The sequence below is a fragment of the Cervus elaphus genome, chromosome 14 (genome assembly GCF_910594005.1).
Source record: "Cervus elaphus chromosome 14, mCerEla1.1, whole genome shotgun sequence".
NCBI classification, from domain to species: domain Eukaryota; kingdom Metazoa; phylum Chordata; class Mammalia; order Artiodactyla; family Cervidae; genus Cervus; species Cervus elaphus.
Window position 1 is genome coordinate 80,360,889 of NC_057828.1, and position 15,380 is coordinate 80,376,268.

Below are 15,380 nucleotides of genomic sequence, written 5' to 3' on the forward strand. Positions count from 1 at the left end.
AACGGCCAACAGCGGGCTTCTCCGTGAGTGCCGGGCGCGGCGTCCCTAAGGTGCTGACCTCAGATGCTGTTCACTCAGGAGACTCACGAAGACCAGACGCGAACTCGGGAGAGCCCCCGGGCCAGCCCACCGCCTGCTCCTTGCAGGGGACAGGGCCTGAGAGGGGCAGACACCCCACCCCCACCCCGAGGGCCGTCCAGCCCCGGGTCCACAAGGACACCGCTCCAGGCCCCGCCTGGGTCCGCCTGTGAAACAGTGAGGTCTCAGAATCTTTCAAAATCCACAAAGTGAGAGGAAAAAAAAAAGAATTTAATGATGGCGAGTAACAGAAGGACAGTTGTCTCCATGCACGGGGACGCTGAAATTCAGGGACACTGGCCATCTGAGGACAGGGACCCAGGGGCTTGGGGCCACCGCGCGGCCTCGGGGTCCTGTGGTCCCACCAACGGCTCAGCAACTGCAGCCTGCGGGGCAGGAACAGGCTTGGGGGGGCAGCCTGTCTTCCTGAGGTGGGAGCGGGGGCCGGGGCAGAGTGAGTCAACCAGAGAAGACGACGGGGGGAGGAGCCGGACACAACCAGGGGCCCTGAGGACCAGCGGACTGAGTACCCAGCCCTCCCAGCAGGGCCGGCCCAGGGTCTGGAGGCGGGAGGGTGGTGCGTGCGCTGGGGTGGGGACGGCCCAGCCAGGAGACAGGCCTGCTCCAGCCCCAAGAGCCCTGGCTGGCTGTGGTCTCCTCCCCTTCACCCTGAGCGGGGAACCAGCACCCTTCCTGGGTCACCCAGCTGAGCACGACATTTCAAAAGAGGGAGAGAATGAAAGCTGCCCGGGGCTCTAAAGGGGAAGACCCGGAGGGGGGCATGGAGCTCGAGAGTGGCCGGGCTCCGTCGGCCCGGAGGCTGAGCCGGCCGCCTAGCTGAGCATCTTGTGCCGGTCAAAGACGGTCCTCCGCTGCTCTTGCACCTGCAGCTTCCACCGCTGCTGCGCACCCTCCACGCGCTCCAGGACCGTGTTCGCCCGCGGCCCGAAGGCGGCGGCGGCCGCCGCAGAGCGAGCGTCCTGTCGTGGGAAGGAGAGCAGGGGGTCTCAAACGCCCGACACCCAAGGGGTGCGGGGACAGCAGCCCTCAAGTCCGGCCTCCCGGAGGGCCCCGCCAGCATGGGTCAGTGGCTGGGGGGCACGCGAGGGCTCCGGGCAGTGGGGCTCGGGCCAGGCCCGGCTGCACCCCCGGCATCCCTGACCCTTGAGGGGAGCACAGAGACTCAGCCGCAGGCCCGCCTGGTCAGCACAGACTCAATCATGTCGTGTGAGGAAACGCACGCACGTGGCCCCATGGCTGGGACCAGGCTGGACACCCCGGACGTGCTGGCCAGACAGCAGGGAGACCCCCGGGACTGCTCTGTGGAGGCCGGGAGCCCAGCCCGCTCCCGGAAGGACGGTGTCCGGCAGAGACGGCGCGGGGCGGGGCCCGCCCTGCATGCCCTCCCAGGCCCCTCCACCCCGGGGCTCGCAGCCTCCCCCTGCCGCGCCCGCCCTCACGCTGTGGCTGTCAAAGGCAGCGTGGTCCCCTAATTACCACCTCCCTGCCTCTGAGGCTCCAGAGCCCGCGCATTTCCTGCAGGACCCAAGCTGATCTTTGGGGGAATTAGAGCCGAGGGCCAGGCCCACAGCCCGGGGGATTTCCTCCCCAGCTCTGCCTGCCTCTCATCCCCTGCCACACGTCTCTTAAGGGATTAGCACACCTCTCCAAGCCCAGAGCCGCCCAGTAAATGCAACTCTGCTGCTAATGCCCCAAGCTGGCACGGCTTCTGTCAACAAGCAGCTGCCAGGCGGGGGTGGGGGTGGGGGTGGGGGTGAGGGGACAGCAGGCCGAGCACCAGCAGGAGGGGTGAGGCTGGCGGGCTGGCCCCGGGGGAGCTGGAGAGGGGCGCTGCCCCAGACCCCGAAGAAGCGCGCTCGGCCCGGCTGGGCGAGGACCAGGGCCGCAGGGCCGAGCGGGCGGCGTCTCAGGACCCCTGGGTTCCGGGCCTGGGCCCCGAGGGGCACACTTTCCGCCCCAAGCCACTGAGCAGCTGCATGTCCCTAACGAGCGACCTTACCTCCCCCGGCTCTAGCTTAATAAAGCCCGTCTTCAACTTGAGTAAACTGTCAGTAGGAATCACATGCACCAGGCGATCCAGCACGCATGCGCGCACACACGCGCACACACACATGGTCTCACAGGACGCACACACACACACACACAGACACACACACGGCCTCACAGGACGCACACACACACACACACAGACACACACACAGCCTCTCAGGACAGTCACTCCCTGCCCCGCTCCTCATCGCTGCGCTGACGTCCGGCGCGGCGGTCACACAGCCCGCAGCAGCCCAGGGTGGGAGCACAGCCGTGGACTCACAGCGGCCCCTGCACCGGGCTCTGACCAGGAGCGCAGCGCCGAGCGCCAGCGTCCTCCGCCCCCGCCCCCGGCGCGGGCGGCACCGCAGGGACAGTGAGCTCGGGGGTGAGCATCGCCTGGCAGATTGCGCAATTCACAGCAACAACTGCCAGTGTGAGACCCACTCTGGGAGCCCCCAGGCAGGCGGAGGGGGACGGCCACCTTTCAGGTCCCTTCCTTCCCGGCTCAGGACCAGGCTCTGCGTGGGCGCCTAGGTGACGGGGTGCTGAAGGCCGCCATGGAGGTGTGGGCCCGCCAGGACCGAGCCACACCGGCTCCGGGGCCCCGGGGGTCCTCTCCCTGCCCGCCCGCCCATCCTCTCGCCCCTCCTGGGAGCCGGGGACAGGCCGCCCTCACCCCTCCTGGGAGCGGGCGGGCAGGCCACTCTTGCCCTGGCTGCTTCCCTGTCCTGTCTTGGGGGGAGGCAGAGGGAGCCAAGAGCGGGGCATTGAGTGAGCAGCTGAGATTCACCACATTCCCGCAAGACCGCGGTTTCTCCTTCACATAAAGTCTTAATAAACAGCTCCTAAGCGGGAGAGCTGCAGCTGAGCGGCTGTGCGCTTCCACTGCTAACAGTCTGATTAGCGGTGATTAGAAACGCCACCCCTGTCCTAGAGACGCCCAGAGCAGGACAGACGGACAGGTGCTACCACGCTAGAGCTGGGCCTCTGGACACTGAGGGCGGGAGGGGAGCCCCGCCGACCAGGAGGAATGTGGGCGGCAGGACGGGCGTTCCGGGCGCCCGACGCTCCGTGGGTGCGTCACCTGCACCATCCCCAGGCTCGGAGACCGGCCCGTCCGCGGCTCCGGAGGCCACGCGCCTGCTGCCCAAGGTCATGGCGGACTTGGACCCACACGTCCTGAGCCCCGCACTCAAGCCCTCGGGCGGGCCTCCCCGGCTCCGGGTCTCCAGCCTTGCCGCGCCGGTGACCACCCTCGCCCGGCCTCCCCCCCAGCAGTCAGGGCGCTGCTCCGTGCTGGGGCCCCACCGAGGGGCCTCCTTCTCAAGGCACACACAGCACTGCTGCAGCTACACTGGGTCAGGAGCTCAGACTTGGAGAGCTGACCAGGTTAACCCCGGGGCAGCGTGTGCAGAGCGGGCTCCGGCCCGCGGCGGCCCACAACCCCAGCACCGCGCCCCCAGCGCCCGGGCCAGGAGGTCCTGACAGCTGTCCCAGGGGCGCCCACTGGCCCTGCCCTGGCCAGCGGGCCAGCACACCGCCCATCTCGGGCTCCCCTCCGCCCAGGAGAGGGCTGCTCGGAGGCTGGGGGCCCCAGCTGCCAGCAAGGCCGTGTCCTCCACAAGTCCCTCTCCCTCCTCTGCCCACCCCCCACCATGGGCTGCGATCTCGGGGGACCCTCAGAGCTCAGGCCTACGCCTGTGAGATGCAGAAACCCTCCCTCCTGTCTTCAAAGGGGCCCAAACTGCACATGTGACGCGGCCCCATTTGCCATCTCTGCCCAGCAAACAGGCTGGCTTCCTCCTTTCAAAGGGAGTCTGAGCCCGGGGATTACTGCCGATGCCGCTGGAATCCTGGGGAGGCAGCGCCCTGCGCCGGGCCCACCGAAGCCCGCCGGCGCCTTCAAAGGGAGCGAGGCTTTCATCTCCTGCAGGCGGCGGGCAAGGCCTCCCCTTCCTGCTAGTCCTTGAGCCCCAGGGCAGGAGCTCCCGGCTACAGGGATGGGGCGCCGGACCAAGGGGAACCAGTCCTGGGACGCGGTGGACCCTCCCATCTCACCTTTGACCCCGACTCCCAGAGCGGGGGTCGGGGGGGGCCTTCGCCTCAAGGTCACTGAGGTGCCCAGGCCTAGAGCCTTTCTTCCTCTTGGGATGAAAATTGGCTCCCAGCGTCAGGGGGACCCCATCCTTCTAAGGGGCGTGCTCTTCAGACCCCAGTCACCCGGACACACAGCCGAGCCTGGCAGGCCCCCCTCCCAGACCCTACGTGCAATGCACAGCGGGAGACACCCGGGTACCCACTCACTCAGCCCGAGCACCCTCAGCACTCGAGCACCCCCCCGTGGAGCCCCACTGCCAGGAAGCCCTCGCCCACTGACACCCAAAGAGGAAGTGCCCACCTCCTGCCTGTCCGGAGCGCCCAGGCACCCGGCCCCCCACGCCATCTCCTAACATCCATCCTGCACCCCTGCTGGGCTCAGCCCGAGGTCTGTGCATCCACACGGGCACCCGCAGGGCCCGGACACAGCAGGAGGAAGGGAAAGAATGCAGAAGGGGCCGGGGCGCCAGGACAGGGCGCACACAGAGCCACAAGGGCCGCCCGCCCCTGGGGCCCCGCAGCCCCAAGGCACGCATTCCGGGAGGCAGTGGGGTGTGTAATCATCGCCCATCTCTCAGCCGCTCCCCTGCCAGGACTGCAATTACCGCCTCCCCCTAATCGCCCGGTGCTCAGCCGCGGGCTCCTCCCCAGCAGAGCTGCTATTACCGCACATTAATCACCAGGTAGGTGCTCAAGGCTTCCTCCTGGATGCGGACCACCCAACTGCCAGCTTCGCCACCTCCCGGCCCGGCTCCACCTTGCTAAGCACGTGTCAGCAGGAGGCTGGAGGCACGCACCCTGGAGGGGCCAGGAGGCCCAAGGCCCCGCCAGGGCCCCAGCTGGCCGGGAGCCTCACCCTGAGGCCCCAGCCCCGGACCTTCTGGGTGGGGACCTGCCCTTCCCTGCTCCAGGCGTGCACTGCATGGGACGCTCTTAAGGGGGCAGGCCGGTGGCAGGGCAGCCTAAGCCTGGTGCCCTGAGTGACCACTCACCCCCTCACCGGAGCACCCCTAGCCCTGGCTCACCCTGTCTCTGTGAAAGGAGGCCCTCTGACCTGGCGCTAACCTCCCGGCTCTGGTCCTTCTGCCCTGGTTTTACGTAAACCAGGCTGAGGCCGAGCTCTGTGTGACACCCTGAAGGAAGGCTCTCACGCACCTTCTTCAGCCTGGACTTGTTTTTCTTTCATGCTAAAACATCTTTCCATGTTTTCCACTAACTCTCCCTGGACTCAGACCCTCCACCACCAGATGGCCCTGGTACAGCCCCCAGGGGATGCATGGCCCAGTCCCCCCCCTGGAAGAACACAGGAGCATCTCCCCCAGCAGTGGGCAGCCCGTGGCCCCTGCCCGCAGAAGCCCGAACCCAGGGCCTGGGGCGCCCTGAGCCCCGCCCCCTGCAGACGCTGGGGCTCCTCCCTCACCCCTGTCTCGGGCACAGCTGCACAGGTGCAGGCCCGAGGGGGCCCCGACATCGACAGCGCCCTGGGCCTGGCGTGCCCTGCCCCCACGCCCACAAAGAGCTGCCCCCCTGGGCTCTGCTGACTCTTCAGGCGCCTGCTCCAAGCCCACTGTCAGCCGGATGCTAGGCCTGAGCACCCACGTGTGGGCCGGCTCACGCCCCTCTGCCAGTGCGCCGAGGCTGCCTGATGCCAGGTCAGCGGGGTTCAGGGCGGCCCTGCTGCTGCTGGGAGGGCAAAGGGCAGCCCTCCCTGAGGAAAACACTGCAGAAGGGAGAACGCTGAATGGAGAAGAGTGAATGGGGGCCCGGGGGCGGAGACCACGGCCCCCACTCGGGGACCAGGGGGGCCGGCAGGGCCCGTACCTCACTCTCCTCCTCATTGTGCAGCCGCTCGGTGTAGGCGTCCGGCTTCCGGATCAGAGGGTCCACCAGCATCAGGAAGGCCATGTAGAGCAGGAGGGCGCCCACCACAGACAGGTAGATGACGATGATGACCTGTGTGCAGAAGAGACCCAGCTGCCCTGCGGACTGTGGGCCGTGTGGCCTCCACTGCTGCCTGCAGACGGCCAGGAGACCTCGGACGTGGGGAGACGGCGCACCCCACCTTCACTGACCATGCCCTCGATGGAGGGGACCCCACGAGGACCACCGGTCCTCTGACAGCACCAAGGCGACAGACGATGAGGGCTCAGCAGTGCTGCCAAATTCTGGAGGGTTCTTTCCTGACACTATTATTTCCAGACCCTTCACAACACACACAGACATGCCCGTGAAGGCTGGCTGGACCAGGAGGAGCTTATGCAGGAAACCAGCAAGCAAGCCTGGCTCACCACGGTAGGGGTGGAGCGGGAGGAGGCAAGCCGGCCTGGAGCAGGGGCAGGGGCCAGGGACCAGCCTCTCCCAGCCTCCCACCAGCTCTGCCGAGTCTCCCTGTGACCCACGGGAACGGGGTTCAGGGGCAGCAAAGGGGGCGTCTGGGACCCGTCCTGCCAGGCCTCCGGCTCTGGTGCTGCTCTGGAAGCTTAACCAAACCTGGGGTTCCGGAGGGCGGCTACCTCCCCCCTCCCAGAATGGTGCACGGTGCCCACGGCACAACGGGAACCCTGCCGCTGTCCGCTCAACACGTGGCAGGTGGGAAGGAGAGAAGGGGAAAGTAGGGGGCGGGGTCTCCAGCCCCTTTCCGGAGTTCCCCCTGCAACTGCGATGGGACGGTGTCAGAGGGGAGAGCGGCTCCGAAAGGAAGCGAGACGCTGGGGGGGCGGGGCCGCGGCGTGCAGGGCGGGGCCAGGGCGCCGCGGGGGCGGGGCCTGCAGGGGCGGGCGGGGCCGGCCGGGCACCTTGATGGTGGTGGTGCTCCGCTCCTCGTACTTGCACTCGCACAGCAGGCAGTAGGCCTCCACGTCGTGGCCGGGCACCGGCATGGGCTCCACCACGTGCAGGCAGTTGCTGCAACAGACAGAGGGCTGTGGGGGGCCAGGCGCGGCGTGCGGAAGAAGGCTCCCCAGGGAGGGCAGGGTCTCTGATGGGTTGGGGCGGGGGCGGGGGCGGAACCCCTTTCCCAGCCCACAGCCTCAGGGCCCTGGCCCTCGGTGACTCACTGGGTGAGGGTCCCACTGGCACAAACCCCACCCCCACCCCGCCTCCAGTCCCGGGGGTCCGAGGTCTGTCCCCGCCGCAGACAGCGCCTCCACCAGCCGCTCCCCTGACCAGGTCAGACCCATGAATCCACCAAAGTTCCCACCGGCGACTTGGCCTCCTTCCAGGTCTCCGAACCCCACTTCCCTACCCCTCCCACTCCTGCCTCAGCCGGGGCTGTGCCTTGGCGCTGACCGTGCCCCTGGCCTGACCCGCCCAAGGAGCTGCAGGGGTGGTGCCAGATGGCCCTCCAGGCCCTCCCTTCCAGCTCTGACCTGAATCCTTGAAATCAACCGGCCTGTCCTGAGCTGCCCCAGGGCCCCTCAGGCTGAGGCTGGGTTTCTGGCAGAGGCACCAACAGTGTGGGATGGCCTGTCCTCCGTGGCCTCTGTCCCCTTAGAAGTCCAGTACGCAGTGTGATTTTACCTAAACCCCTATGACTCCAGTTCTCGCGCTGGGCGTGTGGCTCCCTGCTCTAACTCAGCGCAGCACCCAGGGAGGGGCCGACAGACGGACAGGGTCAGGCCCACTCCCAGCACTGGGTAATCACTCCTGGGGCCGCCCATCTCAGGGGCCAACCTCCCGAGGCCCGGATTCCTCCCTGGGTCTGGGAGGTCACTCTGGCAGGTCAGCAGGATTTATGGGTTCCCCACCAGGGATGTGCTCTCCCCCCCGAGAATCAGTGAAACCGTGACATGCACCTTCAGGGGGATCAGTTACAACACCTTAGGGGAGAGGGTCACAGAGGCGCCAGCTGGTTGAAGGCTCTGTCTTCTGCAGGTGATGTGGATAACTTCTCTGGGCCTCGGGATCCTCACAGACAGAGCAGGCTGAACTATGCTCCCTGGGGCACCCGAGGGCCCTCTGTGCGGGAGGCTGGAGGGAGGGCAGTCCTGACTGCTTTACTCGGTGTGTTTCCAAACAGATTTGTTTGAAAAAACGTTCTCTTTTTAGAAATATGGAAGACTTGCCCTAGCCAGCTTCTCAGGTGTTCTGCTGCTCCGGGGCTGCCCCACCCTCAGGGAGAAGGTGCTGGGGTCTCTGCCCCTTGCAGGGACGGGAACCCCCACCACAAGATGGCAGGGCACGGCAACACAGGAGCAGGCCTGCGCAGCGTAGACGCCCAGGCTTCCCCTGCTCAACCCGGGGCCCGGGGAAGGGGCTGAGGACACGGCTGGGCTCCTCTGGCCCCGGCACCAGGGTCAAGGATCACAGGGCCAGGCCGCACTCCTCCCGAAGGGACTCCAGGCAGTCTGCGATGCCTCCCCTCGTGACGGCCCATGGCCAGGGTCACGGGGTCGCAGGACCCTGGGGTCTAACGTCCCAGCATGTTCCCGCCCACCAGCCTTCACGGGACTGGAGCCCCTAACACTGACTGCTAAGGAAGGAGGTGAGCCGCAGCCGGAGAGGCCCAGGCGGGACCCTGTCCTCCAGGGGAACCCACGCTTGCGTTTTCAGGCCTCACTCTCGCCCCAGGACCTGAGGGGTGTCCGGCTGGGACAGTCTGTCCATTTATTCCTGATGCCATTTGAATGAAAACCACAAGATACAAAGGGGCTTCCCTGGTGGCTCAGATGAAGAATCTGTCTACGATGCAGGAAACCAGGGTTTGATCCCTGGGTTGGGAAGATTCCCTGGAGAAGGAAATGACTACCCACTCCAGTATTCTTGCCTGGAGAATCCCATGGACAGAAGAGCCTAGCCGGCTATCGCCCATGGGGTCGCAGAGTTGGACATGACTGAGCGACTTAACGACAATGACAACAACCCACAAAAAGCATCAACTGTCCCTGGTCTGCCAGGAGGATGGCCCACTATGCGTGCAGTGCCCTCATCGTCTCTGCTCTTTGCTCTTTGCTCTTAATAAACACTCCTTTCTACAAGACTCTGTGTCTGGAAATTCTTCTCTAACTGCTCAGACTGCCACAATATACATTACTATCAGCCAACATTTATACAGCACTCACCACACGCCAGGAATTGTTCCAAGTGCTATGCTTGTACACTCACTGCGCAAGCATGCACACACCCACACACACTCTTATTTAAAACTCGGAATACTGCCACTGCTTTACAGATGAGGAAACAGAACACACTGGGGATTAAGCAACCAGTTTCCCAATGAACAAGGAGCAGAGCTATGTTTGAAGGCGGGCAGGCTGGATCCAGGGCCTGCATCTGACCAGAATGGTTCTCAGAAAATCACACACTCTGACGACTCAGGGCTGGCAGGATGGGTTCAAATCCCCACGTGGTCTCTGGGCCACGGCACCGCATCACAGTCGTGCCCCACCCCCCACAGTCACTGAATCCAAGTCTTTTGCGGGGAGGGGATCAACTGTACAGCGTGGTGACTACAGTTAACAACACTGTATTATATACACGGGAGAGCTGCTGAGAGAGGAGATCTTAAACGATCTACCACCCCCCACCCCACCACGGTAATCAGGCGAGGCAACGGAGGTGTTATCTAACCTCACCCCACAATATGTGTGTTCAAGTCATACCATCCGTTGAAACCTTAAACAACGTCGTTTGTCTGATTTATCTCAGAAAAGCTGGCAACAACAAGAAGAACCCAAAAATCTCAAGGGAGGGGGTGCTGGAACTCTTTATTTTCTCAAAGCCCCCTGGTGATCCTGGGCCGACTCCCACCATGTGAAGGAACGCCATCCACAGGGACCTGGCCCAGGCATCAGCCCCCCTGTGCTCAGAGCCCTCAGGACACACGCCCCAGCTCCTGACACGGCCTGGATGCGGCCCCTCACACCACACTGCAATCTGGCCCCCCGTCGCTCTAATGCACCTACACGGAGCCCCCCCAGAGCACACCACCACTCCCCGCCCTTCCAGATAGCTGTGCCCTCAAGGCCTCTCCTTTAAGGACTCCTTTAAGGACTACAGGTCCTTAAACCGCTCTTCCCAGGACAGCACGTTGAAACTTCCCTTCAACAAGCAGGCCTCCTTTCTCTGAATGAATGCTTATTTATTTCCCTCTTTTCTGAAGTGAGGCATCCAGAAGTGGATTCAAGACTCCAGGAGTAGAATGGACACTCTCTCTGGGCCTCCGTCTCTGCAGTTTTCACGGGAGCGTGGGCTCACAAGGTGGTTACAACCCTGGCACCAAAGAACTCAGCTAACAGAGCTTTGAGAAAACTCCCACAGTATGTGGCCCTGAAACCTCTCTCTCCCGACGTGTTACCATTCTGTAGACATGAACAAACACCCAAAACAAAGCAAAATCCACTCCTCAGACCAGGAACCCCTCAGCTAGAATTAAAGACATCTGGGTCTTATTTCCAATCAAATGTATGACCTGGGACAAAATATTCTTTTGTAAGGCTTTCCGTGGAAATGGGGGAGTGAGCTTATCCTCTAGGGGTCCACAAGGCCCAGTCAGCACCCACAACCTCAAGGGCCAGCCTGGGCAACACCTTACCAGTCCTTCTGTGACACATTCTGGTTGTAAATGTGCCCACTGATGTTCCTATACGGCGGACAGATGCATTTACAACGGATATCTTCAGAACTCTGCAAGAGAAGTCACGGGTCAGGTGGGCAGGGTCACTGGGTTCAAGTTCAAGCAAGACTGTCAACTTTCAGCTCCCTCTTCCGTAAAGTGACTGTATGAACGCTCCCGACCTTCTCCCAGGCCCAAGTTCAGCAGGAATGACATCTGCAGGAAGGCTGCTACACCACAGGGTCCTCAAGAAACTGTCTGGGGCTGCAAATGATACTCACAGCTTCAGGGAGGGGCAAGCAAGGTGGCAGCCCTTTGCCCTGGGCCTCACACCTGTGTGTACCGGGGTCCAGCAGTCTTAGTGGCCAGCCTCTTCTCCCCACCCCACCTCCAACTTCTTAGGTAAGGGTCAGGGAAAGGAAAGGCTGGGGTGAACCACGGAAAGTGGATGTTTCCTTGGAAACACTCTAGCAAACCCTCTGGAAGTTCTCCCTCTCTGGAACAGGTCAGAGACAACACAGAATTTTCATTCCAGTTAGGAACTGCACAGAGGAACTGGAAGCAAACCACAGACTCAGTCGGATTAAAAGCCTCAGGAATTTTCACAATCTCAAATTCCAGAGACCTACTCAAACCCAGCTCCGGGTCATTACCCCTAAAGAATGAAAGTGATCTCGAATCCCTGCTCAGAGGTGAGGACTCTCCACCCAGAAACCTGCGTCTGCACAAATCTCACACCCCTTACATTACACCCACTCCCTAGGTGACTTGAAGCTCCCAGTACAGCGGTGCCACTGGCACCAGCCCAAAGACATTCAAGAGCAAAGGAAGGGCCGGAGAGCCTAGACAACTTCCCCAAACACAGGACCCTGTCTGGAACTCCACCTTGCGCGTTTCAGATCCAGACGTGGGCCCTGCGGACCGCCCCTCCCCAGGGGCCTGCAGCCTAGGCCCGAAAGAACACGCCCCTGGCCCGGCACGGCCCGCAGGGCAGCGAGGGGCCGGCCTGGAGCGGTAGCCCCTCCACCCTCCTCCGGGACGCCGGGGCCCAGGCAGGGTGGCCTGTGCATGGGCGCTGCACCTTGTTGGCTTGCGCTGGGGGCACCAGCAGACTTCCGACCACGGCCACCACACACAGGAGCTTCATCTTCTCGGGCCTTCACGGGACCGGCAAGATCCCCCACCTGGAAAAACGCAGGCGAGGAAGGGGCGGATGACCACGCGGCACCCTCGGCCCCGGTGCGAACCGGCCTGCTCCGGCACGGGAAGAGGGCGGGGGCTGGGCCCGGGGTCCTGGACATGCCAAGCCCGGCCGCTCAGGCGCTTCCCTCTCGCCCGGGCCTCGGTCTCCGACTGCCCACCGCGCGGGCTCGGCGGCGGGGCCTCCTGGGCGGGAGGAAGAGCCTCGGATCTCCGGGACGAGGCCGGCGGGCGACCCCCGCCTCGCGTCTCCCCGCCATCCCCCATCGCCACCCGCGGCTCCTCCCCCAGGGCGGAGGAGACCCTGGGGCGCTGAGTCTCCGAGCCCCGATCCCACGACCAGGCCGCGGATCCGGGACCCTAGGACCCCCACAACCCCCGCTACCCCTCCCCCAACGCGCCCCAGCTAACCTGCAAGCCCCGCCGCGGCGGCACAAACCCGACTGGCCCCGCCCCTCACGCTTCTATTGGCTGCCGGGGCGACCCCTCAACGCTACCTGGCTGTCTCCAAGGCAACAAGGCCCTCCTCCGCCGGGGCGCCGAGGATCCGCGCAAGGGAGAGGGAGGCATTTCTCAACCCGACCAAACAGGAAAAGGGAGCGTCGGCCAAGCGAACGAGCAGCGGGAGGGGACTGGCCTCCTTGCGGCAGCAGAGTTCCACCGCCGAGGTCGCCCCTTGCAGTACTTAAAAGCCGGGGTTCTGGAGAGGACCTGGGCTGTTCAGTCTTGCCGTTTTATAGAGGAATGTCTTGATAAACAAAGACAACGATAAAAGCAAATTCAAGGGCTGTCTCCGCACTCACAATCCGGAAATGTTATTAGAGTCGCATGTTTGCTGCAGAGGCGGCCCCTTCCTTCTCCCACAGGAGGAGGGACCAGGGCGGCGAGAGGGGCTGGGCCCGTGAAGGGTGCGCCCCGCAGCCCCCAGCCTTGCCCCCTGCCGGGTGCGGGTTCTGGACCCCGCAGGGGGTGTGCGGAAGGCGGGGGTGGGTGGTGGGCCTCTGGGCCGCTGAGGGGCAGGGGTGAGCTCGGTCCAGCAGCGAAGGGAAGAGAGGAGTTGTCCCAGTTTGGGACGCCGACCCCGGTGAGGACATCTGGGCTTTGGCTGCTCTGCCACTAAGTAGTGGTGTGAACCTGGAAGACACCTCCCCCCCTCAACTTCCTTGTCTGTGAAATACTTTGGCTGGATGCAAAGACCCTTTCAGTCCCTATGTTGGGATTCCGGAGTCGGGGGTTGCTTAATGTGGCCTGCATGGGGGTCAGCTGGGTCCAGGAGGCCTGAAGTGGCCAGCCCCAGCCTTCCGCGGGCTCTGTGGACAGGGTGGGCGCTTCCTGTGGGGGTCATGGGGTTTGTGTTGGCTCCTCCTGCTGATCGGTGTCCCTCCCTGTATCCTCAGCACCTGCAGGGTCCCTGTGTCCCCGATTGGGTAGAATTTAAGTCCTCCCAGCAGGAGGCACCCAATCCTAGTTCTTCCCTTCCTAGTTGGGGGAATTTGGGTGGTTGGTTTATCCTTTAGGGAGCCTCTGTTTCCACATCCATTAAATGTGCATAAAGTGACCTACTTTCACAGTATAATGAGTCTACCTGTGCAAAGCACTTGGAACAATGGGGGCTCTCTCAATGGAGACCTCAGCTCATTCTGGAGGTCACAGTGGCTGCTTTGGGGAGCAGGCTGGGGCAGAGAATGCCTGCTATGTAGGGGCAGGAGGGACAGTTTAGGTCCTGGAAAAACACCTTGTCTACACCCATGAGTCAGAAGCTCAAGGACCACCAGGACTCGTTACTGACTCTGAAGCTAGGGGAGACGCGTCCACCTGTGGGCCGGAGTCCTGAGCCCGTGAGTCTGCACTAATCGGTTAGCGTCAGACTCCCAGCGGGTATTGAGAAATTGCTTGCTTTGTGGAAACCCACATCTGGTAACAGAAGTATCGATTTAAGTGGCTGAGTACAGTAAGGGATACAGGAGTGTCTTCCCCATTTTCACATCCCCTTTACACTCTTCGAAATTATTGAGGACCCCAAAAAGCTTTGTGTATATGGTCATATCTATCAATATTTATAGCATTAAAATTACAACAGAGATTTCACATGTATTTGTTTTAGAGTGACAGTAATAGGACTTTTCTGGTGGTCCAGTGGCGCTGAATCCGCCTGCCAATACAGGAGACACAGTTTCCTGGTCCCCGGTCTGGGAAGATTTCACATACTGTGAAGCAGCTCAGCCTTTGCCCCCCAGCTACTGAGCCTGAGCTCTGGAGCCTGCACGCCACGCCTGCTGAGCCCACGCGGCAGCTGCTGAGGCTGTGAGCTGCAGCCTCTGAAGCCTGTGTGCCTAGAGCCTGTGCACGTCAGCAGAGCGCAGCCCCGGCTGCAGCTGGAGAAAGCCTGAACGCGGCAACGAAGATCCAGTGCAGCTGAAAGTAATAACAAAACCAATAAAGAGCTTTCTAAAAACTTACATTTTCCAAAAGAAAACAAATCAAGTGAGAAGAGTGGTGTTGTCTGACATTTTTTGGTAAATCTCCTCCGCGTCTGGTTTAGTAGGAGACAGCTGGGTTCACACATGTGCTTCTGCCCTCAGCCCTTCGTGAGATCACATGTCACCCACCCTCTGGGAAAGAGCACGGTGCACTTGCAGCGGAATGAGGGTGAACAAGGCAAATCCCCTCTTAGAATTGCTAGGAAACAGTTTGATCTCCCCAAGAGAGCCTTGGGAATGCCCTGGGTCCTCAGATCACACTGTGAACACTGCTCATATACAAGCCCCAGACTCCTAACATGCTGTGGCCTTTCTGGCAATCCCCCATGATAGTGTTTTTCAAAATATGTTCCCTGGAATAATATCACGGGATGTTACAGTTGGGGGGGTGGAGAAATGTGGTTTCTATGAATAAATTAGTTTGGGAAGCCTTGCATGCTAAGTCACTTCAGTCGTGTCCGACTCTGCAACCTCATGGACTGTAGCCCGCCAGGCTTCTCTGTCCATGGGATTTTCCTGGCAAGAATACTGGAGTGGGTGGCCATTTTCTTCTCCAGGGGATCTTCCAGACCCAGGGATCGAATCTGAGTCTCCTGAGTCTCCTGAATTGGCAAGGGGGTTCTTCACCACTGGCGCCACCTGGGAGGCCCTTTGGGAAGCTTCTTGGGAGACCTTAGTTTAAAGCAAATTGCACATGTGGATTTTAGTACAGGGTTTTTTAGAATGCTTCAGTGCGATAACACACATTGTGAATCCCTTTAAAAATACATATAATTGTGTATGATGTTTCCCCAACATTTTGATGATAAATTCTTTTTTTTTTTTTTGAGAAGCATCTTTAAAGACTCATGTACCAAGGAGCATACTTTGGGAAATGCTGCTCCAGTAACTCGGGTACTTTTCCTGAGTATCAACAGATA

At 62.0% G+C, this 15,380-nt stretch overlaps 1 protein-coding gene across 2 annotated transcripts; it reads right to left on the reverse strand.

The window, feature by feature from the left end:
- Positions 1–288: 288 nt before the first annotated feature.
- Positions 289–12,771, reverse strand: TMEM9 (transmembrane protein 9). Of its 2 annotated transcripts, none has more exons than XM_043923902.1 (6): positions 12,478–12,771; positions 11,862–11,964; positions 10,760–10,851; positions 7,023–7,131; positions 6,049–6,180; positions 289–1,058 (listed from the first exon to the last, which is right to left on the reverse strand). In XM_043923902.1, exons 2-6 carry the CDS (start codon positions 11,925–11,927, stop codon positions 912–914), a joined length of 546 nt encoding a protein of 181 aa, XP_043779837.1. In that variant the 5' UTR covers positions 11,928–11,964; positions 12,478–12,771; the 3' UTR covers positions 289–911. The 2 variants fall into 2 exon arrangements, with proteins under 2 accessions (XP_043779837.1, XP_043779836.1); XM_043923901.1 differs by having other exon boundaries at positions 12,392–12,520.
- Between the last annotated feature and the right edge of the window lie 2,609 nt (positions 12,772–15,380).

Coding starts and splice junctions, on each gene's coding strand:
- TMEM9 (XM_043923902.1), bottom strand. CDS start 11,927: ATGAAGCTCCTGTGTGTGGTGGCCGTGGTCGGAAGTCTGCTGGTGCCC. Junction 10,852..11,861: donor CCCCAGCGCAAGCCAACAAG/GTGCAGCGCCCA, acceptor CTTCTCTTGCAG/AGTTCTGAAGATATCCGTTG. Junction 7,132..10,759: donor AATGTGTCACAGAAGGACTG/GTAAGGTGTTGC, acceptor TGTCTGTTGCAG/CAACTGCCTGCACGTGGTGG.